The sequence below is a fragment of the Acomys russatus genome, chromosome 4 (assembly GCF_903995435.1).
Source record: "Acomys russatus chromosome 4, mAcoRus1.1, whole genome shotgun sequence".
NCBI classification, from domain to species: Eukaryota; Metazoa; Chordata; class Mammalia; order Rodentia; family Muridae; genus Acomys; species Acomys russatus.
In genome coordinates, this window is record NC_067140.1 from 157,592 (window position 1) to 185,157 (window position 27,566).

General features: G+C 44.6%; 1 protein-coding gene across 1 annotated transcript in view; it reads left to right on the plus strand.

Annotated features, from left to right (window-relative positions):
- The window catches only part of Abhd12 (abhydrolase domain containing 12, lysophospholipase), a 68,746-nt gene that overhangs the window by 34,423 nt on the left and 6,757 nt on the right, over positions 1–27,566 (plus strand). Inside the window, exons 2-7 of the mRNA XM_051143439.1 lie at positions 8,563–8,687; positions 16,517–16,622; positions 19,516–19,635; positions 22,641–22,671; positions 24,457–24,502; positions 26,550–26,679. Of these exons, the coding sequence (XP_050999396.1) occupies positions 8,563–8,687; positions 16,517–16,622; positions 19,516–19,635; positions 22,641–22,671; positions 24,457–24,502; positions 26,550–26,679 (558 nt within the window). The remainder of the gene's footprint in view (positions 1–8,562; positions 8,688–16,516; positions 16,623–19,515; positions 19,636–22,640; positions 22,672–24,456; positions 24,503–26,549; positions 26,680–27,566) is intronic.

The window sequence follows — 27,566 nt, forward strand, 5'->3', positions numbered from 1 at the left end:
ACTCTAGATAGGAGAGAAAACCTGGGAACAGGAGAAGTAGACCTTCTTAGACTCAGTTCCTTGGAGTTATTCCACTGGCATAGTTGGCAGGATGCCAGCAGACCAGTTAAACAGCAAACCAGCAATTCAGCAAAGGTGACTGCAACCGTAGCAGCCAGAACCTGGAGCAACAGCCTGAACCTCAAAGCATTCACTAGAACAGTTCTCTCTAGGAGCCTCTTTGAAGTGGAGTGATGAACAGCCAAGCCTAGCCTCTTGTATTGGGCTCAAAAAAAATTATATATATATGTGTGTGTGTGTGTGTGTGTGTGTGTGAATGTATGTATATCCTCTCAGAATCCATACTAGGATGTTATCAGTTGCTAGTCAACAATCATCACCTGTTCTCTCTCAAGTCTGTTTCCAGCGGAAAAATACTGCATACCCTCATAACAAGTCTGTTTCACATCCCATACTTGGGATCAAAACAAAAACATTTACATCTGCTACAAATGTCTTTGATAGCAATTAGCATTTTATATAGTCAAATAACATCCCTCAAGCCTGTAATCCCAGTACTTGGGAGGCAGACGAATCTCTGAGTTCGAGGCCAGTCTGGTCTACAAAGCAAGTCCAGCACCTCTGAGCTACACAGAGAAACCCTATCTCAAGAACAGCAACAATAAAAAAAGACATCCCTTCTAATAAAGATCATTAATAATGCCTTGAGAACAGACCACTTAAAAGCAGTGTTTTCAAAGAGGAAGTCACAGGGGAAATTAAAGGACACTTTTAAGGAGAATGAAAAGGAAGGTACAACAAACCAGAATTTATGGGCATAGCTAAAGCCATGCATGGTGGTAATCTTACAGTAAGAAATATCTATATCTTTCTAAAAGAAACTTCAATGATAACCTTCAACATTAAGGCCCCAGAAAAAGAATGAAAATAAAGGAGCCAACATGAAGGATAGTGCAGAAATTAATGAAAGAATAGAAGAGAGAAAAATCAATAATGTCAGGAATTGGTTCTTTGAAAAGATAAAATTGAGAAATCATTGGGAGAAAATTGTAAAGTCTACTGATGCTCCAGCGTGAGCTAAGTTTCCGGCTAGAGAGGGATATACTGTCTACCTTGTTCCTGCTCTGGCTTCTTGACCCAGCCTGCCAGGGTTCGACTAATGCTCAGGAGGAGAATTCTCCTGTATAGGGATAAAATACAAGACACAAAGAAGGGGAGCAAGTCTTTGATCAAGCCCCATTTATTGAAAATTTTCACAGAGTTTTTATAGGCACAGAGGCATGGGTATTTGCGTAAGCAAGGGTTGCTATGGATACCTAACTCTGGAATGCTCCAGCAGATGTCTACCTTTACAGCTGCTATAATTGCAGAAGAGAGAGAAATTCCAGAGAGAAAGGGAAGTTATGAAAGATCTGGTTAGTCAGGAAAAAGTTCGCGGAACTGCTGCTTGCCGGCAGCTGGCCTTTAATCTGATCTTACCAGTAGTCTTACTGGAAAAGCTAGTTTATAGCCAGAAAGGAGTAGCTTGGGGGTCTTAGAATGACCATCCCCCACAATAAACTACAACAGGTGTCTAACTGCCGAACCACGACAGGGTTAGCTGGTTTTTGGTAAACAACAGACTGCTGGAGAAATAGGAACCTAGGCTCTGACAAGATGGAAGAACATTGGCCATATAGCCCGTCCCCTACTGCTTCTAATTTCAGTTAGACACACAGAGAGAGGTGAGGAGAGGAGAGGAGAGAGAGAGAGAGAGAGAGAGAGAGAGAGAGAGAGAGAGAGAGAGAGAAGAGAAGAGAAGAAAAGAGGAGAGGAGAGGAGAAGAGAAGAGATGCAGAAGTTTTAAAAAATGATCATGAAGGAATACCATGAATAGTTGTGTGCCTAAAGTAGACAATGGGGTGAGGGAGAAATGACAACTTCTTAAATCCATACAGGCTCTGTCTTTGACTGATGAGAGACACAATAAGCAGACCTATGGTCAGCAAGGAGATGGGCTAAAAATTTTAAATTTATAAAAAGAGGACCCAGCAGTCTCACAAGAAAGTTACCAAACCTCTGAGGACAACCTAACAACTTGTCTTCACAAACTCTTACGTAAAATAAACATCATAGTAATACTGGACAGAGTCTCAGTAAAACTATAGGCGATATCACTCACGAATGCAGATATAGAATCCTCAACAAAATACTAGCAAACCAAATCCAGCAGCACATTAGAGAGTATACATCATAACCAAGTGAGATTTTATCCTGAAGATAAGTGAGTTTGACATGTAAAAGTCAACTAGTGGAACATACCATATTAACAGAATAAAAGACAAACTACACAGTCATCTCAATAGACACACAAAAAGCACATGAAAAATCCCAATACTTCCTAATCATAAAAACACCCAAACCAATTCAAAATAGAAAGATATCTTTTAAAATCATGTATGGCTGGGAAGATAGCTCAGTCAATAAAGTACATGCTTTGCAAGTATGAGGACCTGAGCATGATGGCTTAAAACCCATATGAAAAATAGCAGGCATGGGGTTGGAGTGATGTCTCAGTGGATCCTGGCACTTAGTGCTCTTGGTGAGGACCTGGATTCGATTCGCAGCTCCCACACCAGGCAACTCACAATGCTTGTAACTCCAGCTCTAGGGGTTCCTGCACCCTCTGCTGGCCTCCGTGGTACCTGCGTGCAAGTGGTATACACAAACTCTGACACACACAAATGAATCAATAAATAGATCAATAAAAATAGCCGACATGGTAGTGTAAGCTTGTAATCTCAGCACGAGGAAGGCAGAGACAGGGTGATCTCTGGGGCTTCCTAGCCCACCAGGCTCATCTTCTTGCCAAACTGCAAGTGAGTAAGAGATTCTCCCCCCCGCCCCAAAAACAAAAAAACAAAAAAAAACCCCAAAAAACGGCGTCTGAGAAGCATGACTAAAGTTTTTCTCTGGCCCTTTGTATGCACCTACACACACAAACACACAAACATGCACACATACAATACATGAAACCCACAGTCAGAATCAAATAGTGAAAACCTGAGCACTTCTCCCAAGGTCAGAATCCAGAATGTCTAATTTCTCCACTCCTAGTCAACATTGTACTAAGGTTCTAGTCAAAGTAGTTAAGGCAGAAATAAATACTATTCAGGTTAAATAGAAGTAAAACTCTGTTTGCAGATGACATAATCCTTTCTTTGTTTATTTGTCTCATTTTTGTTTTGTTTTGTTTTTCAAAACAGAGTTTCTCTGTGTAGCCTTGGCTGTCCTGGACTCGCTTTGTAGACCAGTCTGGCCTCAAACTCACAGTGATCCACCTGCCTCTGCCTCCCGAGTGCTGAGATCAAAGGTATGCACATTTTTTTCATTTTTTAAAGACAGGGTTTCTCTGTGTATCCCTGGCTGTCTTGGACTCACTCTATAAACAGGGCTGACCTCGAACTCAGAGATACGCCTGCTTCTGCTTCTCAAGTGTTGGAATTAAAGGTGTTTTTGTTTTCTTTTGCTTGTTTCTTTTTGTTTGTTTGTTTTTTGGGGGTTTTTTTGTTTGTTTTTTTTTAAGATAAAGTCTCATGTTTCTTTTTTTTGGGTTTTTTTTGGGGGGGTTTTTTGTTTGTTTTTTTAAGATAAGGTCTCATTCTGTAACCCAGGTTAGAACTCATCCTGTAGCCCAGGTTGACCTCTAACCCTTGGCAATCCTCCGTCTCAGCCTCCATAGTGCTGAGTTGTAAGCCACCATACCCGGCCAGAATAATCTTTTTTTTTTTTTTTTCTCAGAATAATCTTATATGCAGAAATTCCTGACAAATTTACAAAAAGAAGCAAAACACACTCAGACGGATACACACACACACACACACACACACACACACACACACACCCCAAAACAAAAGTAGCAAAAATTATAGACAAAGCTAGCAATGATGCAGATATGAGTAGTGTATCAAAATTTAATCTCATAGTATTGTAATAATGAATACCTAAAAATGAAGATAAAAATTAGGATGAGTAATTCCATTTATCATAGTATCACAAAAGAGAAAAGGCACCTTGAAATATGCAGGGCTGTTTGTTTTGTTCTGTTCTGTTTTGAGTCAGAATCTCCCTGAGTTGTTCAGGGAGGCCTCGTTTATTCTACAGTCTCAGCAGACTCAGAATTTGGAATTCTCTTACCTCAGACTCCGAAGTAGCTGAGGTTATAGCTCTCCCTAAGCTGTATATAAGCCCAGTTATTTTCTTCACTGCTCTTGTTTTAGTTTTAATTTTATTTCATGAGTATTGGTATGAGGGTGTCAGACCCTCTGGAATCGGAGTTCCAGACAGTTGTGAGCTGCCATGTGGGTTCTGTGAATTGAACCAGGTCCTCTGGAAAAACAGCCAGTGTTCTTAACTGCTGAGCCATCTCACCAGCCCTATTTTCTTAGTTTCTTGTTAAAATGATTCTGGGGGAAATTTTCTGTTATGCTTTGGTCCTTTTCTTACTGTTATTTTGTGGTGTTGGAGATTGAACCCAGGTTCTTGCATGTGCTAGGCAAGTCTCTACCACTGAGCTATAACTCTAGCCTCCAGTATACATTTTAATTTGTAAATCCTGATATGTGAGCAAGCTGTTGGAACTTATTGAACAGCAAATTAATTTCACATTGACTTTTTAATTTAATTTTTTTTTTTTTACTTTTTAATTTTTAATAGTTTTTCAGTTGAACTATTTTTGGTGGTACTAGGGATTAAACTCAGAGCCTCACACGTGATGAGTGAGTACTCTTCCACTGACGTACATCCATAGTTTCACTGCTTTGTTTAGAAACTATCAACCACGTTTATACTTTTAGTTTCAAGGGTTATAGTGTGTGTTTCCCTTGCTTAGCTGTCTTAACCTGCATTTGCAGTATAGTGTTAAGTTGTGGTTATAACAGTGAGTATCCTGCTGTAACTGGCGTTTCATTCTGAAGGTCTACTTTGTTTGGATTAGTAGTTTGAGATAGATGTGAACTACCCCCATGTCAAAGGGGAGTGCCTTCCTCCTGTATTCCTTTTTCACTGTTGCATTGTTGCAACCGCATGTTGAATTCTTTCTACCTCAAGACCTTGCTTATATATGTTTTCCGCACTTTATTTCCTGGTTTTTATTAGTTACTTATTCAGTGTGTGTGTGTGTGTGTGTACATACGTGTGTGTGCATGTGTATGCACACACACCATGACACTTGTGTGGTTGGAAAACAACATGTAGGAGTTGGTTCTCTCCTTCCACCATGAGGCAACTAACTAGGGTCATCAGGCTTGACAGCACCCTTATCCACTGAGCCATTCTGCCTGTTCTGTCTTCCTCAAATGCAGGGCACAGTACCTTCAGTCACCATCTCACGTCTTTACCAAGCAGTTGTCCAGCCATTACAAGAAAATATACACGCCGTTCAGTCTTCTTTTATCTCGTCTTCCCTACAGAGTAGCATCTTACACAACTATGGTGCAAAAATCAAGCCCAGGGCAGGGAGAGAATTTTAGATGTATCATTTTAAATACATTGCAGAGGCAGGCGGATTGCTGTGAGTTCGAGGCCAGGCTGGTCTACAAAACGAGTCCAGGATAGCCAAGGCTACACAGAGAGACCCTTGTCTTGAAACCTCCCCCCAAAAAAACATGAGAGACAGACAGACAGACAGACACAGACTATGTAGTTCCACCATCATTTCGATGAAGATAGACACTGTGCTATCACTACCACAGGCGCCATAAACACTGCTATGCAAGTAGAAGCGAAGTGCTTACGCAAGAGCACAATTCTGCGGCCCTATGGAAAAATCTAGTAATCGCATTTATTTTCACACTTCCCTTTTGTTTCATTGCTAGTGAGTCTTGTCAGTGTTCTAAGTAACTTTTTAAAGAAAACACATCGAATGATGATACAGTTTGAAGGAAAAAATGTGGCCATGGACTCAAGTCTATGAAGCTCAGAGACACACGAGCCTCCAGGAGGACTCCAGGTTCCGTTCAGGGTCTTGGAGGAGGAGATGCGTTCCCTTAGAACTACATGAGCCTTGAGGCCAGTCTTCTTTTCCACCAGCCACCAAGGACAGGCTGCTCACTGCAGGAGACTAACTGGCAGTGAGGAACGTTACAGCCAAAGCAGTTTCTGAGCATTACGGCTTATAGCTATAATCCTAACACCCAGGAGGCTGAAAATGTACATTAATTTACACATTAATAGTCATAAACTCATTGCATGTCGCTATAAGCAGCATTAGTTATAAAAGTTTTTATTTTCAGCCAGGCGGAGTTGGACACACCTTTAATCCCAGCACTCGGGAGGCAGAGGCAGGCAGATCTCTGTGAGTTTGAGGCCAGCCTGGTCTACAGAAGCATGTCCAGGAAAGATAGGACTGTGACACAGAGAAAAACCCTGTCTCGAAAAAAAAAAAAAAAGAAAAAAATTTTTTTCTATTATAAGTTTCCATGAGAAGGACATTTACCTATTTACTTGTGATCACACATGAGAAGTCAGAAAACAACTTGAAGAAATTAAGTTCTATTCTTCCTTTTTATGGCTCAGGGGATCACATTCAGCACCACCTTTACCCACAGAACCATACCATTGGCCCCATGGTTTCACAGCTCTCTAAAACCCAGACAGCTCAGAGGCTAGGTGGCTCCGCCTATCTAGTGCATTCATGCTTACCTATACCACATGAGGCACAACATCTAGACACTTCCATTATACTTACTTAGATGGGAAAGAAAGGGGAAATTTTCACATCAGTGTCATGAAAATCCATGATCTCACTGGCCCTGTACAGGATCTTGGGGACACAAGAGCCTGCAGTGCACCTGGGAACTGCTGTGTCACTTGGTCTCTCATTCAGCACTCTCACTCAGTGTGTCCATCTGAGTCTTGCTGGAGCCAATTACTTTTTTCTGGGCTATTTCTAAGTAGTACCTAAGATGGTTTTTAAAATGAACATTAGACTACTGACACATGCAACAGCATGGATGAACCCAAAGGCACTATGACAAGTTAGTAAGGTAGCCACAAAAGAAGCTATATGACTATTTATCTAAAAATCTAGAAAAGGCAAAACTGTGGGACAGAAAAGTGGCATAGTGATGCTGGGGCTGAGGTCAGGGAGGCTGACGGGGAGGGGTACGTAGGAATTTTGGAGCATTGGAAATATTCTTCGCTCTGTGTCCTCCCCCCCTCCCCAGACTGTTCACTGTTCTGCTATTGTATTGGAAAGCATTCAGTGGTGTGGGCTCTTATGCCTCAGGAGACACAAAGCACTATCCACATAAAGACTCATCAAGTGTTGATGGCAGCTTCAGTCACAGTGTCCCCAAACTAAAACTAAATCAGTGCTCACTGGTGAGCAGTTGAACAGACAAAGCTGGTGGTATCTTCAGATTAAATATACGTGGCAAAATCACAGAGAAAACCACTGCTGCATGTAACCATATAGAAGTTACTCATTTTTGTGTGTGTTTTTGTTTTGTTTTGTTTTTTGTTTTTGTTTCTGTTTGTTTTTCTTTCTTTCTTTCTTTCTTTCTTTCTTTCTTTTTTGAGTGATGCTTCCTGCACACAGTGAAGCCAATCTCTCCTTTTCCTTTCTGGTTTTGGGATCAGACCCAGGACTTGACGCATGCTCTAGTACTGTCTTTTTTTCTTTATGTTTAGAAACAGCTTACATAAGATGGACATCATCTACTTTTTATAATGTTAAAATAATGTACCAAGAAGAAACTAAAAGCAACAAAAATGTGGCATAGACTGGCTTTGAGCTCAGCCAGCATTCCTCTTTGGATGTGAGTGGTGCTGGAACTCAGGGCCCTGTGTGAGCTAGTCAAGTACTCTATGGCAGCCCCCATTTTAACTCCACAGTTTTAACTCCTCGGATGACATCTAGAGAATAGTGCAAGACTACAGGTTTGAAAAGAGAACAGACACCATTTAAAGGGCATTGGGAAGAGGCTGAGGGAAGAGACTCGGGAATCAGAAGAGTCTTTGAGAGCTGAGGCACCAACCCTCCTGAAAGGTTTTCCGTGGGATGGGTCCAAGGGTTGGTCTCATTTTCAGCCTCTGCAGTCTCTGGGACCTGGTTGGGCAGGTTATGCAGATGTCCTGGTCGTAGGTACTTCCTCCTTCCCACGAACAGCTAATGAGTAACTCAGCACTGGGCTGGATCAAAGCAGCTTAGCAGCAGGGAGGCTTTGAGGCCCAGAGAAGCCACTCTTTGCCAGGATGAGGTGGAAGCGGGGGTCTGATATCAGGTGGGATGCTTTCTGAGGGCCCTTGTCTGTGCTGGTCTTAAGAAGGGGCCAGTATAACAGATCATCAGGGTGGTGTCTTTGCCTTTTAAGAAATAAAACTTTCCCTCTAGTACAGTTGAAAATTCAAAAGATTATCTCAGTGATTGTAACAAAAGCAGACAGGAGACAGCTTTCTCAATGGCAGTGTCCCCTGTGTGGAAGGAAGCCCGTGGCCCTTGGTTAGACAGTGCAGGTGCTATTGATAACCTGGCAAAATTGCACCTACTGCCTTTTGACCCGTCTTGTTTCTGTCTCACAGACGAAAGAGCCTGTGGTTCCGACTGAGGAAGATCCTTCTCTGTGTTCTGGGGCTCTACATTGCCATTCCGTTCCTTGTCAGACTGTGTCCTGGGATACAGGCCAAACTGATTTTTTTGAATTTCGGTAAGTCTTCTCTATCAATTTTTCTTTAATTTTATTTAGAGTTTATTTTTATGATGTTGTCTGACTTTAAAGGGCATTCTTTAATTTTAACTGAGATTGAATTTACATGTAGTAAAATGTACAGATTTTAAGTGTACAATGTGTAGGGAAACAGAGCCACCAACCAAATTCAGGGATAGTATGAGCCTATGACCCTGGCAGGCCTCTTCGCCTTTGTCAGTTGAGGGACATAGCAATAATGGCATTACCATCCAGTGTTGCATTTGGGCTGCTAGGTGACTGTATTGCATTGGAGGTGATTATCTTGAGCCAAAGCACATGAGAATTTCAACAGCATGGCCAGCTATTTGAAGCTGTCATATTAGAGACATGTTGTCACATGTGTAGTCTAGGTTCATTGAAACCATAGAAAAGAGCAGTGTCTTTAAAATAATAATCATGAGACCTTGGGGATTTTTTAAAAAGTTATTATTCCCCCTGTTCAGATCTAGCCGATGGAAGCACATTCCCCACAGTTGTGTGGAGAGTGGGCACTGACTCTGACATGAACTCTGGTGCCCGCTATTTGACCACTCCTCCTTGGTGGGAAGGCCTGGTGGCACTCAGAGGAAGGGAAAGCAGGGTACCAGGATGAGACCTGATAGGCTGTGATCATATGGTGGGGGAGGAGGTCCCCTTTTGCCACAGACCTAGGAGAGAGGAATAGAGTGAAAGAGGGAGGGCGGGGGGAACAGGAAGATACAAGTGATGGGATAACAATTGAGATTTAATCTAAATTATTTAAATTAAATTTTTATTGTAAAGTTATTATTATTGGTCCTTTTCTTTTCTTTTTTTTTTTTTTAACCTATTTTGTTTTCCATAAAAGAAAAAAATTGACACATTTTGGTTTTTGTGGAATTTTGGGCTCTTTATAAAACATGGACCCTGTGTGGTTCCAAAGCTGTCTGTGGGTAAGATGAAGGAAAAGGTGAAGAAGTGTTTTGCTATATGGGCATAAGGCAGACAGTCCCGGTGTGTTTGGTAGAAACAGTCCTTTCAGAAATACCCTCGATGAAGCAAAGGAGGTGGGAGGCATTAATGACAGCCTTGACAGTGGCTATGGTCACAGTTGGGATGGCATGATGTGGACTCCTCACCAGAGTGAGTCTGGCCCTTGTATGTTTGGGAGCTTGAGACTCAAGCTGCCTTGATATTGTGAGACAGCAGGCAAGCTTCAGGCAAGTAGACATGTACTGTGAGGGTCCAGTCCATGTGAGAGAGGAACACAGGACATGGCAGAGCCAAGGATGCAGGGCACGTGGGAAGTATGTCTTAGGCTTCAACAACCGCCCCCCCCCCAGTAGTAACAGAATTCAAGGCACCATAGGGTCTGGTTTTATAAATTTGGGGTGTTCAGTCTATAAACAGACGTAATTACAGAAAACTGTAAGATGCTACCAAGGAATTTCTATTCTTTAAGCTAGTAAGAGAAATAGATATACATGTGTTGTATATTAAGAGGTATTTTAGTTTTTCAAGTGGAAGGTCCCAAACTTCTAGGAATTTGTGATCTCTGTTTGGTAACTTGTAAGGAATAAACTTAAGAAGAAACATAATCACACCAAAACCAAGGCAGGGTTGCTTTTCTAATATTTAGTGTCCCTTTAAAGAAGGTACAGAAAAGAAGCTGGGATTTGCAAACATGAAACACCAGGGCAGTAATTTATTGTTTACCCCTTAGAACTGACCCATGTAGCCTAGGGCTGTGCTCTCTGCTGCTTGGCACCTAGTCAGGTGCCAGCAAGGAGCTGGGTTGGCTTTTTTTTCACTAGATTCTGTGGGGTTCGTTAGACACAGCGCACCATTTGCAGTGCTGGCTTTCTGAAGATGGTAACTATGCCACAGACAGAGATGATGTAATGGCTGACCCCCAAGTGGATGCTCCCCTCTAACTTCCTTCCACTGCCTACTGCTGCGAGCAGAGGGCCTGGGGCAGGTTTGCTTTGGGATTGTGTTGATTAATTTTGGAGTAGTGGGACTTAAACCAGGGCCTCACATGCCACATAAGCACTGTAGCAGTGAGCGCCTTCCCTGGGCAGTGTTTCTAAAGGGATAATAGGATACAAATCTGTGTCTGGGTCTTGTGGGGGGGTTGTTTTTATATTTTTGAGGGCCCTCAAGGGCCTGGGGAGGTGGGTTCAGTGGGTAAAGCGCTGGGTGCTCAAAAGTAGGGACCTGAATCTGGATCCCCTGCACATGCATCAAAAGCTGAGTGTGCTGGCACGTGTCTGTGACCCTGGTGCTGCACAGTGGAGACAGCCTGGCTGAAATGGTGAGCTCCAGGCTTAGTGAGAGATTCTCTTTAAAAAACTAAGGTGGAGGCTAGGCATGGTTGGTGCATTCATTTTACCCCAGCACATGGGAGGCAGAGGCAAGTGGATCTCTGCAAGTTCAAAGCTAATTTGGTCTATATAATTAATTCCAGGCTAGCCAGATACTGAGACTCTCCCGCTAAGAAAGATATCCTGACATCAGTCTTTAGCCTTTGCTTCAGCAAGCAGCTACATACAGACACTCACTCACTCACTTACTCACTCACTCATTCACTCATTCACACACATACATACACACATTCACACTTGCACATGTACACATACACAGATGCACGCACTTACCTATACATACTTAGATACACACACACACACACACATATATATACTCAAACATACACACTTTCACACATACACATACACTCACACACATCATCTCATCTGCACACATACACACAACTCACCTACATCACACACATGCTCATGCATGCAACACACAGCACATATACACTCACAGCACACACACACACCTCACACACTCATCACATATACACACATACATTCACACATCATACTCACATGCACACATACACACACAGCACATACACACCTCATATACACACTCACACAAACAACACACACATACAGTACATACACTCACATACACACACACAGGTACATACATACATGTAAAGAAAGAAGGAGAGATAAGTTACTGAAGAATTTGGCACTGATGGGCATCATTTTAGGGCAGTGGTTGGCCATCCGTACAACCTTTCCCACAGTAGCACTGGCCTGGCCCTTTTTGCCATGTTCCCACTGTTGATGGCTGCTCTCCTTGGAGGAAGGGGCAATATAGTTGGGGCTTGTTGGTTTTCTAGTCATAGTGTGACCAACTTTAATTGTACATGCCTGTCTCCCCTTTGAACTGGAAACAGTAGGAGCTTTGGGGCTGGAGTCTTACTTCGGGCAGGGAAGGTCTGTGTGTGGAAGCTCTGTTCTTGTCTCTTACAGAGGGGAGTCAGGACTTGCTGCTGTCCATCCTGACAAGCTTCAGGGCTTAAGATACAGTTAATACAGTCATGAATTCATAGCAGATTTGTCTTTAAATAAAGTCAAATACAGTCAAATAAATAAGCGTTAGAAAAAGCATAGGCATTTAAGGCATTAACCTCCTTTAGATGCATTTTTTTTAGAAAGGGGAAAAAAACCCATAATTCTCCCAAAAAGAAAAAAGTTATATGAAAAACCCTGAATAGAATAGTAACCATGGAAATCTCTTTGAGAAACTTTGTTAATGCTGTAGTTTATTGCCTGCTCATCTTTTCCAAACGTGCTGGTTCCTATTAGCATGCTTCTCAGGGCCTGATGCTCCCAAGTCTGACTCCATCCCAGTGATGTCTGGGTGACACCTGGTCTGAGGTCTGAGGCTCGAGTATGTTTCCAGCTGTCACTTTGCTGTCCTGTCTCAAGGGCATGTCTCCCAGCAAAAGGAAAGTCTTGGTTCAGCAGCAGAGGCAAAGGAGAAACTCAGCCCTTCTTGGGGGTTAGCTCTATTAAACACTAACTTCCCTCATCCTTCCTGGAGCAATTCCTGTTAAGCACCCCCATAGCTTGCTTTCTTACCTCTTTACCTCCCTTGCAATCTCCTTGTTGACCTTATAAAGTTACTAGACTTGATAAAACGCAAGATACCCAGCCCAGCCCTTCCTTTGTTGGCACCAAACCTGGTAACCCGTTACTCACAAGGATGGGATGAGTTGCGGCCTGATAACAAAGATTCCCCAGGCAGCCACAAACGCCATCCCATTTTAGTAGCACCAGCCTTTTACCCTTTCAGATACTTTTCCAGATCAGCTTTTTAATAAAGTGTGATAAATCAAGTTTTCTGCATATTTATTCACTCTCTCTTTACTGAGTGCCTGTCTGTGGAGGATCTGTTCCGAGTCATGCCCCTTGGTGTTTAGGACTGCTGATATATGGTGGCATGGCCAAAATTAGGGTTTATGAAAATCTGGAGAACCTGGAGAGCTGCAGGTAGGGCTTTTGACCTGTATAGCCAAGCCCTGCTTGCAAGGATCCTGTGAGAGATGGTGGGGAGAGTTGGACCACATCTGTGGAGCGTGGAGTAATGAAAGCTCTGTGTAGGTGCCCATTTCTGTTGTGATGTTCTTGAGCCACACTCTCTGCTCCTGCTTTAGCTATTGTGTGGATCAGTGCCTCCACAGGGTGGGCTTCATGCAGCATCCCACAATCATGGGGATCACAGAGTGTTGATGACTAAGAGAGGCGTAATATCCACTTGGGAGGACAGGGAGCCAAAACTGACCAGAAAGAGCAAGCCACACATCTAACCCAGGCAATCTCATGGTTGCACTCAAGCTACCTCCACCTAATGCATTCCTTATCTCAATTTCCTGTATGTGGCCATTTCTGGTCATTCAGATCCATACTGGCCAGTTGGTTGCTGTAACAAAGTTCTCGGGGTGGGGGGGGGGCGTGTGAACCTGGAGACGGACCAGGCCCTCTGTCAAGGTCTGCATAGGCAAGGACATGAGGGGCAGCCTCTGCTGACTTCAAGGTATTCCCTAAGCTTCCCTTTCCATGGCTGACTAAATCAGGAATAAAGGTGAACTGGCAGACCGGCTTCCTGAGATGATCTGATCATGAGGAACAAGGCTTCCCATTTGCTGAATTTCCTTGGCTTGGAAGCTTTCTAGAATAGCTGCTAATCCTCATAAAGCCAGAATCCCAGAATCTCAGGGTGCTTCATGTTTCTGTATTGGCCTCCTCTGTACACAGTGCTGAGTCTATTAGGATGCTGAGCCGGGGAAACCAAGTGTTCCAAACCTTTCTTCCCTTGGGAGGGTGGCTGTGATTCTACCTTCAGAGGCACAACTGATATGAGTCTCAGGTGACCAGTGGGCACCTGACTTGGATCTTTATAGTTTTACTAAGTCACCTTGTCTGCAGAGCAGGGGATACATCCCAGCATAGCCACCAGCAGCCTGAGTTCTCTTACCCCTTAGGGATCTCTATTCAAGTAAAGACAGATTCTTGACTACACTGCAGAAAAGAATTTCAGGATGAGCTAGAGTGAAGCAAAGTATGTGAGTTTATTCCAAGTGTTTAGACAGTCATTGTATTAGTTAATTTTCTGTTGCTATAATAAAACATTGTGACCAAAAGCAACTTATGAAAGAGTCTGGTTTTTTTTTTTTTAAGATTTACTTATTTATTATTATGTATACAGTGCCTTGCCTGCATGTACACCTGCATGCCAGAGAGGGCACCAGATCTCATTATAGATGGTTGTGAGCCACCATGTGGTTGCTGGAAATTGAACTCAGGACCTCCGGAGGAGCAGTCTCAGTGCACTTAACCATTGAGCCATCTCTCCAGCCTTCACAAAAAAGAGTCTATTTTAGCTTATGGTTCCAGAGGGGGACAAGTCCATCATATTGGGGTGCACAGCAGCAGCAGCAGGCATGGCAGGAGCAGAAAACAGAACTGGAAGTGTGCTGAGACCCAGCAAGGCTGTACCACCCTGCCCCTGCTATATCCCCACCCCAAATCCATGGGACCTCAGTGGATATTTCTCTTTTAAATCAACACAGTCATGTAGAAAAATAAATAAGCAAACCTAAGACATGGGACGAGGCAGGTCTTCTGCCCCTGAAGATCTTCCAGCAGCTCTAGTACCCAGAGTCTACACCTTCCACTCCACCTTCAGGCCACCCAGTAAAGGCCGGCCTGTCTGTTTGTTCAGGGAGCAGCCAGCACTAGCTCCTTTCTCCTTGTAAGCTGGAGCTCCATTAAAGCCTTGCATGGATTCCTTGCTTGGTCTCGTTTGTTTTGCTTCCATGCCACTGGACTCCCAAGTCTCCAGTATAACCGTTGTCAGGATAAAATCAGAGTGCTTTAGTTTGACTGTGTCCATTTCCCTAGCAGGTCTGCAGGCTGGGTGTCTTAAGCAAAAATGCTGTCTCACAGTCCTGGTGGCTGAAGTCTAAGATCAAAGTCTTGGCATCCTCTGAGGACCAGGATAGAGTCCATCCTTTGTCCCTCTTCTCCTTCTTCGCTTCCTTCTGTACTAGGGGTGGAACTCCAGGGCCTTGCGTTTAGTGGGCAAGCACTCCACCACTTCCTGCCTGTTTCATTAGCTGGCAGTGGCCTGCGGGTGTTGATGTCTTGGCTTGTACAAACTTCGCCCGATCTACTCACAGTCCTCAGGTGCTCTCCCTCTTTAGAAGTAAGCTAGTCATGATGGGTTAGGAGTTACTCTGGTGACCTCATTTAAGCTTTGTTACTCTGAAAGGGCCTTGTTTCTAAGTGAGGTCATGGTCCTCAGTCCTAGGAGTGTGGGGGAAGCATATACCAGAAACATGGGAGGAGCTTTGGAACTTCAGCTTGCTTCTTCAGTGGAATGTGAATTAGGATGGCAGTGAGGAAGCCCCACACAGCGTTGTGGAGAGGCCCAGAGGAGTTTCTGGAGAAGGAGCACGTTGCATCCCCATGTCCTCATGAGTCAGATGGCTCATTTATTCACCAAATATTCACTGAGGCCCAGTGGCATTTAAGGAAGTGAGTTAGATCTGCTGTGTGCTGTATGAAGTGAGTCTTGAAACCCACCCTCTTCGAAAAAAAAACCAAAAACCAAAAGAAGCTGTCAGTGGATTCCTTCTAGAGATCATGATCACCCAGAAGTCAGTCTCTCTGCACACTCACACTTGGTGTGTGTCTTTCTACATCCCCTCTCCTGGACACACATGGTGTGGTTGCAGATATTGATGTCCTTTGCTTGTGTTTGCAGTGACAGTAGGACAATGTCCCTCCCATCTACTCTGTCCTGCATGTTTCCCATTGCCGGTGTTTCATGAGCCCCCTTAGTTTGGCATACCAGTTTATCCAGTTGTGGCCTTACTGGCAAATGACTATTGATTGTAAAACTCCACATAGTCCCTTGAGTTCACTGTGGACAAGGCTCTGGATTCATCCATTTTGCTGCCTTTTCCTGGGTTAAGTGATGGTACCTGAAACTTGAGAACCTCTGTGCGGTCTTTCCTTCCTGTGCCCCAGTCTTATCCATTATCCCTTTCCCAGTGCGGCTTCCAGCTCCCCAGCCCCAGTCTTCAGCTGTGGCTTAGCTGAGCTTTTTGGCCGATCTTCTCCCCCTCTGTGTAGTGCCAGCTTCTTGTGTTAAAGACCTTCTTGCTTCTGTCTCCCCCTTGAACAACCTTACCAGCTCTAGGCTCCAACCAGCCTGTGCCTTTACTGCAGTGTTTTCAATCTTAGCTTTATCCCTTCCCTGAGGTTTGCCTCTCATGTGGCAAAATCCTGACAGAAAAGCATTCAGTGTTTTTGAGAGTTTCACCGTGTGAGGGCATATGTACTGTAGTGAGTGTGTGTTTTGTATGCTTAATCATGCATGTGAATGCGTGGGTGAGCAGAAGTGTTTCTTTGTGTGTGTGTCCATCCTCTCCACTAACCTTGACTTCATCTCTTTGTCTCCTACAGTGAGAGTTCCCTATTTCATTGACTTGAAAAAACCACAGGATCAAGGTTTGAATCATACCTGCAATTACTACCTCCAGCCAGAGGATGATGTGACTATTGGAGTCTGGTGAGTGTCTTCAGCTAAGGATGCTAGGTAGAGAGGCACTAGCTTCTTTGGCCTCTTCAGGAGGCCGCAAGAGCCCTGCTTGGCTCAGTGTCCTTGACACGGGAATTGTGGTACTGTTGTTTGTTTTTATCTTCACCATTCTTTTTTTTTTTTTTTTTTTTTTTTTTTTTTGGTTTTTCGAGACAGGGTCTCTCTGTGTAGCCTTGGCCATCCTGGACTCACTTTGTAGACCAGGCTGGCCTCGAACTCACAGCGATTCGCCTGCCTCTGCCTCCCGAGTGCTGGGATTAAAGGCGTGCGCCACCACGCCCGGCATCTTCACCATTCTTAAGACCAAGGGAAGAGCTCAGCTAAATTTGATCTCAGTGATGAGGGTGAGATGGCACAAACTCTGCCGAGGTTTTTTGAAACAGCAAAGGCTTTGTAACCACATCGTTTTTAGAGTCTTATTTCCAAAGTTAAAAAAAACAAAAAACAATCTAGAGACAAAAAGAATGTAAGCACACAATCGGAAGTAGACTTGAATGTTACCTTTTCAGGGAAGTGAATGGCTATAACCTGTAGCCCTTGTCAGGAGCCTGTGAGAGAGTAATTTATTTATTTATTTTTCCCATAAATTTACACTGGACTTAAGCCCAATGACTTCTCTGTAGTTTCCTTGGAATATATTTTAATGGCTTTTTATGTAAATTGTGATTCCTAAACAAATGGATGAAAATTGACCAGACCTGCATGAGCATTTTCTTTTTTTCTCTCAGAAGCAGCTCTGAATAACTGCCCCTTTATCTTAGCTGGGTTTTTCAGTTGCCATAAAGTCTCTTTTTGCAGCCTTAGAAACCCACCATGTATGTGAGAAGCTTATAAATGAGCCCTGTGAGTAGGCTGCCAGTGTGGATGGGAGGACCTACCAGTGTGGATGGGAGGATCTGCCAGTGTGCATGGGAGGACCTACCAGTGTGGATGGGAGGACCTGCCAGTGTGCATGGGAGGACCTGCCAGTATGGATGGGAGGACCTACCAGTATGGATGGGAGGACCTTCAGATGCTTCGATTGACAGCCTCTGGGGAAGAGGCAAGAACGAGAAGGGAGGGAGGCTCTTGTGCTCAGCAGTGGATGCTGGGAGTAGAGTCTTTTTGTCTTTTCTGGTTTGATTTAATTGAGCAGTGCCTGACCCATGTGTTCTTTTGGGACTGTCAAGAATCTGACCTGTTTTGTCTGGAGCTGTATATGGGGGAGAATGATTGGCCCTTAACCAGAAGCAAGGTTCTGTTCAGGAGTGCCATGTGGTACTTAGGCAGAAAGCACTGATAGCACCTATGTGCATTGTTAAGTACCCAGAAGAAGTTAGTGATCGCCACACAAATTCAAGGTAGAAGACAGCAGCTGCTGCCTGTGTCTGTCTGCCTAAGCCATTCCATGACCTTGGGCCTTAGGAAGCAACAGGCCCTCACCACCATCTCCTTAGGTTCTCCCACCAGCATCTGCAAAGGCCCAAGGGTCATTATTCTTGGCTATCAGCTGAGTGTCAGCTGCCTGCTACCAACAGGCCAGAGGGTGGGCCTCTGCCTAGAGTTCCAAATGCGATAGTCTGGCTTCTAGAGAATGTCTGCTCCAAACATCAAAAATAGGTCTACCGACTTAGCCCCACTACCCCATCAATGCTGTGTATTGCCTATGTTGGCTGAGAACTCATAGCATGTAGCAATCTTCCTGCCATAGCCTCTCAAGGCTCTGGGACTATTAATATATAGTGGCTAGAAACACAAAAATGTGATTGTTGTGGTTGATTTATCAATAGGGCCTAATGTTTATTATGCCTACAATTATTATTGTGGCAATATTTTCTAACCTGCATCACTGAAGACACAAGACACCTGTTATATTTTAAAATAGCCTTAGTTAACCTGGGGCAGGACAGATATTAGTCCCCTAAACTACTTCCCATATTGGGGCAGATAACCCACACCCTGCCCCAATCTCTTGCCATCTGCTTCTAGTAATTTCTATTGAGCTACCTCCTATCCATAATCCCAAATACTTGCTAATTATAGTAATGAGGGCCAAATCTCCATCAGCGCCAGCCATGTGCCTAACCCATGGCCTTCTCCTTCCTCTTTCTCTTCCGGTCTCCCTCCTTCCCAAGATTCTTTCTGTCTTCCAAAGCCCAGGAATCTTCGCTATGCCTATCCTATTTGCCCTGCCCAGGTGTGATGGCCTTTTATTGGTCAAACAGGAAGTTCCTTAGACAAGGTTACATAGCAACCTTGGGATACAGAGATAGGAAGCAGTAATTAGCCTCAAAGTATAGCAGACCAATCTCCAACATGTGATCCTCATGAATGGACATGAGCAATACATTAAAATGAGAAAAATTTTTATGAGATTTATGTCACTGATGTCTAGGATGAATTTGGCTAAGATTTTTAGAGGAAAAGTAGACATCAATTTAGACCCTCCCCAGTAATGAACAGACTCATGTTGGCCTTTGTATATATCTCAAGGAAAGTTTGGCCAATTAGAATAGCAATATCCAAGAGCCAGGGTCAACCTGGCTGATGAGGAATTTGTCTGTGTATTTGTGGCTCTAGAGTTCAGGAAGGTTCTACTAGTTAATACAGGGCAGATTTCTCTCACATTTGGTTAAAGACCACCAGAACAAGCTATTTGACCGAGAAGAGGCCCTTTTGCTCTCTCTAAGGCTGTCATCAGCTGACCTTGTAGCTTACAGTTCCAGTTACTTATTTTAGGGATGAGACAATGCGCCATCTACCCTCTGTCCACTTGTTTGTAGACAGGAGCTCTGCTGCTTTCTGTCTCCGCAGACCTTCATTAGGTGCCACTGTGTACAGAAGGGGCATCTGACCTTGCTGCCCCCTCTGTTTCTATCTCCAGGCACACCATCCCCTCTGTCTGGTGGAAAAATGCCCAAGGGAAGGACCAGATGTGGTATGAGGATGCTCTGGCTTCTAACCACCCCATCATTCTATACCTACACGGGAATGCAGGCACCAGGTAAGCTCGCACAAGTGGTGTGACCTCTGTGTGGTACCTGGCTTCTTTTTAGCTTAGACTGTGTGAAGTGGGCCTGTGTTCCAGGTAATCAGGTTTACTGCGTGCAAGAAGAGCTTCTCCAGAACAAAGGAAAGGTAGAATTCTTCTGGGACTGGGAGAGCTTAGAAGCAGACCTATGTGCTAAGGCCCTGTGGGTCTCATCTGCCCAGAGCTCCCTGGGAGACGGTGCTGAGCAGCAAGCATCTTTGCAAGTTGCACCTAACATCAGGTGGAGGAGGATATATATGTCTCTGTCAAAGAGCTCCTCCAGCCATAGGCTGTCTTTTCTTCCTGTTTTGGGTCAAAGAGTAATGTGTCTGCTAGAATGTAGTTTAAGAGTCAGGGCTTCTCTTTAAGGAAGTGATAGTCACTCAAGGGGTCATGATGACATTGGTGGTCTTGGTGCACCCTTATGGAAAATGCTGACTCCCTTTCACCTTTCCATATTTGTCATCCCTGGTGTGCCCTACCTGTAAGATAGTCCCCAGAGTGTAGGCTAGGGCAGCTATATGAAAAGGCAGGCCCTGCTGCCCCCACCCTTCTGAAAGAGACAGGAGAACCCGAAGGTTGAGCATGCATGAACAGTGTCTGTCCTGGGCTGCCTATGTGGGGCAAGCTGACTGTCTGTCTTTCTGTCTGGTGGCAGCCTTGACACAAGTAACATCAGTGTCTTAATGGGCTGTTAAGAAAGTACATATTTTGTCCATTTGGGCCTTTTATTTTACCCTAGATACTTCTCATGAGTGGGTTTAAGCCCTTGGACTTCAGGCTGACTTAAGCTGGAGTTGCTCTCCCACCAAAAGAGTCATGTTCTTTTTATACCACAGCGTGTTGTTCAGAAGGACAGGGGAAGTGCATTTTTCTTAGGCAAGCATTGTTTGAAAACAATAGGGCCCCTTTTTCTGTGCTTGTTTGGGTTGCCTGTGAGCCTGCAGGAGCCAGAAGGGAGGCCACCCTTCAGCAGCAGGGCAGTGGGAGAGTACCTGCAGGGTAGACCTCTTATAGGTAGAAACAGCAAGAAAAACAATGTATGGGTCTTTCTAGAAGGGAAGGCAGTCTGGGTAGATACCTTCTGTGAAGCCATGATGAGAACATTGTGAAAACAACCCAGAAGCATAAGCCACAAGGCTGGTCTCTGTGCCAAGAGCAGACTGTTTGGCTACTGTTTCTGTAGAGTTTGCAGTTTGCTTTGTTGGGGACAAGCTGCAATAGGTTTCTTTTCTGCTTTTCAAAGACCAAGTAGCTATAAACAGCTTTTGTAGCATCTTTCCATAAATGAGAATATTGTAGTTGGCTGTAACATGTTTCTGGTAGTCACGTATTAAATAAGAAGGACAAAGCTTTGCTGTAGCTTTATGTCTGAAAGGAATATGGTGACTTTCAATTATTTACTGTGCCTTCCTACTGCCTGTAGTGTCTGCATTCTGTCTAGTCCTACCTGAGCCTCATTTCTCAAAGGCTTTGGCTCACTTACTGAGACTCTCTTCTGGCTATTCCTCTCTGCTTAAGCAGAGTCTCCTGGCCAGCTCCATCTGTCTCAACAATCATATAGCATCGAAGTCTCTAGCAGGTGTAGCTTTTGAGCTCCCAGCCCCACTTTCTTTTTTCAGTCAATGGGAGTAGTTTGAGGGGTGGGGATAGGTAAGCTACTGTCTAAAGACAACTCAAACCATCTATCAGGATTTGCTTCTGGACCTGAGCGCGTTTCTTTGTGTTTTTGTGCTGCAGTGTATTGGTTGCCCTCCTCTGACTCATGCACACGTCCCTGCAGTGGCGTTTCCACTCACCATATACCTGAAATGGTTTCAGTACTCATTGTAAGAGAAGGAAAATGGTTTGAAGGATGAAGAAGGGAATAAGAAATAAGAAGTGCTTGGTTTTAAGACTAGTCTGCTGGGGAGCAAGCCATTTTCATACATGAGGAGTTATCAAGGGTCTCCTGATGAAGGTCCAGCAGCTGGCTCCAGGGCTCACTTCCCTGTGTCTACGTGCATCCCACCTGTATGTACGGAATGTGAAGAGGCAGCAGGCAGAAAGGAGCTCCCATGACCAGGGGTTCCAGATAGGAAATGAGGGGCAAAATAGAAAGGTACCTGGACACGGTTTTTTGGGACACAGTTTCCGTACACACATGTGGCCCTGACCCTGGGGAGCTAGGAAGGGCATGGGTAGGCAGGGTGGGGCTGTGTAGTGTTGTCCATGTGTCTTTTAAATCTGGGGCTGTTAAAGCCGGGTGTGGTGGCGCAGGCCTTTGATCCCAGCACTTGGGAGACAGAGACAGTGGATCTCTGTGAGTTCAAGACCAGCCTGGTTTACAAATACAGTTCCAGGACAGCCAAGGCTAGACAAAGAAACCTGTCTCAAAAAACAAAAACAAAAACAAAAAAATAATCTAGGGCTGTTTAAGTATCTATTTCTATTGAAAAATTTAAAAACACATGATAATTAAGAAATACCCCTAAGATGTGAGAAATAAAAAGTGTTTGCCATAGCCCCCCATCTCCAAGACAGGGTTTCTCTGTGTATCCTTGGCTGTCCTGGACTTACTTTGTAGACCAGGCTGGCCTCAAACTCAGAGATCCGCCTGCCTCTGCCCCTCTGAGTACTAGGCTCACAGGCATACACCACCACACCCAGCTAGCAGTAAGCATTCTTAACTACTAAGCCATCATCTAGCTTTGGGATCCCAAAGTCTTTTTTTTTTTTTTTAATACAAAGTATTCTTTTTTAATATATAATTTATTTATTTATATTGTTGTATGAGAGTGTCAGATTCCCTGGAACAGGAGTTACAGACAGTTATGAGGTGCCACATAGATGCTGGGAATTGAATCTGGGTCCTCTGGAAGAGCAGCCAGTTCTCTTAACCACTAAGCCATCTCTCTAGCCCCAAACTATTGAGGGATATCCTGTGCCCTGCCTTGAACAGGGGCACTAACACTACTTCCTGTTTCCCTCCTTTTCAGAGGTGGCGACCACCGTGTGGAACTGTACAAGGTAAGTGCAGATGGCCCAAAGGAGCAGTGCTAGAACAGACAGGGTCACTTGAACAGTCCCCAGTCATGGGCATGATGGGAGGTGATGCCAGCCTAGTTCTCCCACGGTTCTTCCATTGTGCTGCTTCTTGGTAGGCTCCAGAACCAATGCATACACTTTGGAGATTCTTTCTCAGGTATTTGCTAATGAGGTGAAAAGCATTTGCCGTTGTTTTTAATGTGTTTCTTAAATATAGAAGTACTGTGGGGGCTATCCTTACTGCAGGATCACCCTTAGGGTGTAGGGAATATAAAGGTGGCATTTGAGCCAAGTGGCAGACAGGCTTGGTAGAAGCCCCTGCAGATAAATGTTTATGCCTTGGGCATGCCATGGAATCCCTTTTTTTTTTTTTTTTTTTTTTTTTTGTGGGTTTGTATGTGTCTGAGTGTGATTGTCTGTGTGTCTGTGTCTGTATGTCTGTTTTGCACTATAGTGCGAATGTGGAAGTCAGAGTACAGTTTGTGGAAGTTGATTCTTTCCTTGTACCTTATGAGTCCTGGGGATCAAACTCAGATTATTACCTGTCGAGCCATCTTGCTGGCACTGTGATTTTCTTCTTGATCTTGGGTCTTGCACCTTGGTAGAGCACGCTTGGCCCGGCCATGCCTGTCTTCCTCTCCTGTCTATATGTAATAGGGTAGAAGAGAATATGCACAGATATGGGGGCCTGTTTTGCTGTGGGTAGTGGGAAGTTTTTATTCCCCTGAGTAAATTGGATCAAGGCAGGAAAGGCAAGTGGCTGAGAAGATTCTAGTTCCCTTGATGGTTCTGTAATAGAAAAGAATCTCTTTGTGCAGGTCCACAAGGCTTTGGGAGTAGGCTAGGAGAGGGTAGGATTCACTAGGCTGCCTGGGAAATGCCATCGCTCCCTAAGGGTGGAGTGCTGAGTAGCTGTGGGTGACAGTGGTGGCACGGAAGGCTCTTTCATGTGCTAGGCATTCCCAAGCCAGGGTATTGTATGCTGCACATGCTTAGTGATTTGTTTTGTTTTGAGACAGGGTCTCTCTGTATAGCCTTGACTGTCCTGGACTTGCTTTGTAGATCAGGCTGACTTCAAACTCAGAGATCCACTGCCTCCTGAGGGCTGGGACTAAAGGCGTGCACCACTATCAATTGGCTATGAATAGTGATCTTAATGAGAATGGACAAAGAAGCTAATTAAACAGGAATTTTTTAAAGTAATAGAAAAATTTTCTGGGCAGAGGTGGCACAATCCTTTAATTACAGCACTTGAAAGGCAAAAGCAGGCTGATCTCTGTGAGTCTAAAGCCAACCTGGTCTACAGAATGAGTTCCAGGACAACCAAAGCTACCCAGAGAAACCCTGTCTCAAAAAAACAAAACAGAAAGAAAGACACATTCAACAAAATTTAAAAAAATACTAGGTTGCGGTAAGGTTCCTAAAATGAAGTCTCTGAGCTCCGCCAACATGCTGGCTACCTCAAGTCTCCCAACTGTACTTGAGAGCTGTTTGCTGCCCTGTATTGTAAAGCATCATCCTGGGCACTGTAGGAGCTGGCCACTTGGCTATCTAAGGAGCAACAGAAGAGGCATCCTTCCCATGTTGCTCAGCCAGAGGCAGGTAGAACATTCTACAGCAGAAGGTCCAGGCAGGAGCTGCATGTCAACAGTCTGCTAAGTTCCCACTGTATGCATGACTCAGGACAGAACTCTGGATGGGTTTGGTGGAGAGGAAGCTGCTCTGTCCAAGACAAGTTGCCAATGATGGATGTTTTCCCCCCCTCAGGTGCTGAGTTCCCTTGGCTACCATGTGGTCACCTTCGACTACAGAGGTAAGGTTCCTTTTAAGAATGTATCATGCAAAAAAAAAAAAAAAAATGTATCATGTCCTCAGGTACAGTGCTGGGCCTGCAAGGACTGTGCGGTCAGTGGGAGGAAGGGTATAGTAGGCGTCCTGCTGTAGCATCTGGGAGCAGACTTTATTGCATGTGCCCTGATAGCAACGTTTAAGTGCAGAAAATGCTGTCTTTTCTCCTTATTGGACATCAGACATTAGCTCAGTAGCAGAGCTAGTCTTGGTGAGATGATGAAAGCTGCGGAAAGACTCATTGAGAGCAGACGGGTTCCTCTATCTTGATTGCCTTGCTTCTTTTCTTTTGTATTCAGTCAGGGTTGGTTGCCACCGAGCAGACGTAGAGTCCAGTTTGGTGTGTCTATGAGTATTCTGATTAATACGCAGCAGAAATACTTTTTTTTTTTAAACAGTGAGCAACTGTTTTAAAGGAATACTCTTCCATAGAACCCCCACTTGGTTCCATAGAATCAAGGGACAAAGGCTGCTTAGCTAGTTTGTTTGCTTCTTCTGAGGGAGGACAGGGATTCAGGTGTCCTCGAGCTAAGGGATAGAAGCCACGGCCACCTGCAAGTGGGGCTTATGTTTTCTTTTGTTGATGTGATTACCACCAACAGCATATATTAAAACAAAGCAAGTTTATTATCTTATAGTTATGGAGATCATAAATCTAAAATCTTTAGCCCCTGACATAGAATTAAAGTGTCTGTGGGCATTGTTCTTCAGTGACTTCAGAAGAGGCCCCTTCCACTTTCCTAGCTGCAGAGAGACTCTGGCATTTGCCTTCTCTTTCTGTTATCAAAATGTTTATGAATACTTGGGCTTTACCCAGATGGTCCTAAGGTGGTCCCATTGATGGCCTCCGTCTATTATAGCTATACTCCCCTGGCATGAGAGTCACATGTTTACCAATTCTATGATTAAGATATGGGCTTCTCCAGAAGTCACTGTTCTGCTGAATGTAGTGATGGCTTTTGCTAAGGAAAGCTCCATCAGGATGAATGTTCTGAGCCAGGTGGTGGCGCACGCCTTTAATCCCAGCACTCAGGAGGCAGAGGCAGATGGACCTCTGAGTTCTAGGCCAGCCTGGTCTACAGAGAAAGTTCTAGGAAAGCCAGGATGACACAGAGAAGTCCTATCTCAAACAAGCAAACAAACAAAAAAACCAACAAGAACAAAACAAAAGGATGAATATTCTGGGCTCAGAAAAATTAAGTGAAGAGCTGGAAAGCTCCTTTGCTTGCCTTTTGCTTTTCCATTCTGCAATGGTTTTTAGAAACACTCTTCTGCTGGGTGTGCTGGGATCTTAGGATGATGAAAAGGCCTCCTTCCTTCCATATTCTCTTCCTGTAGGCTATCAAGAAAAGATAACCCTGCATCTCTCTTTCCAGGCCTGAGTCTCTGCCTGTGTGTGTGGTGTAGGACCACCCTGTCCTCTGACTCTGCCTCTTTCTTCATGTTCCCAGGTCTCCCACAGGATACCCAAAGCCTTTAACTATGTCCCTTCTCAGCGCTTCTTCCCTGGGTTTGGGAAACTGGCATTAGAATTATGTAAGACTGGACTCTTCCGACTTCTCTGTCTCCCTGCAGCTTCTTGACTTCTGCTCTCTAACCTGTTCCTTTTGTGGGCCCTGGGCAGATTGGGCTCATCGTGTCAGCACTCTATCTGCCCTGGTCCTCATGGGCCCCCGTACTGGCCTGTCCATAGAGCAGAGGAAGAACTAGCTTGAAGGATGCTTGCATCTGTGGGCAGGCACTCGCAGGACATGTGTTCAAGGTTCTGGTGTGTGTTTTGCTGACTCTTATTCTGTTAGCACCAATCTGATGCTATACATGTAGAATGGCAGGGCCCTCTGGTTTGCTGAGCCAGCGAAAGTAGGGGAGGTTCACTTCCACACCCCTCCTGCCCATCTCCCCGACCCCAGAGCCAGAGTAGAAATGATGGCACACGGGTGGGGCTACTTAGAGGACAGCTTCTACTGCAGCAGCTTTAGTCACAAGCTGCCTTTAATATTCCTCTCTCTCAGGTTGGGGTGACTCAATAGGAACACCATCGGAGCGAGGCATGACATATGACGCACTCCATGTTTTTGACTGGATCAAAGCAAGAAGTGGTGACAACCCTGTGTATATTTGGGGCCATTCACTTGGCACTGGGTAAGTGCCTCTCAAAGCAGGAGGATGACATAGTGATGCAGGCCTCTGAAGCAGCCCCAATGCCTCTGAGCCTGTAGCATCATTCATTCCTGCAGTCCTGGGCTCCTGTCCCTGTGGTAGGGGGTAAAGGAGTAAAGCACTAAGAGAGACAAAGAAAGATTGAATTTCTATAATTATTCCTCAATTCAGAAGTGCTTTAGAACCAGTGTGGGCAGTGGAGATTGCAGCCAGGGTTCCAGAGAGCTTTGGCCCCTAGAGCATTATCAGAGTGCAGATAAACTATGTCAGTTGTGACTTAGGGGGTTTACCAACTGAGTCCAAGAACACTAGGTAGAGATATTTGGGGGCAGCTTTGTCACTTTGCCATGTTCAGCTTAGCAAGGAGGATCAAGAAAAGAGAGCTATGGTCAACATAGCTTCTGCTGAGCATGGCCTAAAAAGGGTCTTGGTCCTCATCTTCCTCATGCCTTCACCTGCAGGCAGGCATACTGGCTGAGCTCGCTCTCAGCCCATTTCCTCACTAGGATGGCATCCTGCAGTCCAGGGTTACCTGTCCTTCACAGGGGATGCTGGCCATCTCTCTGGCTGTCTGCATAGCATCTGCCAGGTGTTTTACTAAGACAACAGGAGGGACCTGGCCTGGTAGGTGACAAGTGCTAATCCCTTCCTGTCTATCACCAGTAACTGCCAACCAGCCAGCGTGCAGCTGAAGGGATGGCAAGGCAACCTGTGGGAGGCTCTTGGAGAGAGATCACATGTCTGAGGACAAGAGAGTGGCTTTTGTCACCTTTTAAGAAGGTTCACCTTGGGCTGGAGAGATGACTCAGCCATTAAAGGCTAGGCTCACAACCAAAAATAAAAGAAGGTACACCTTGTTTTTCCCACTC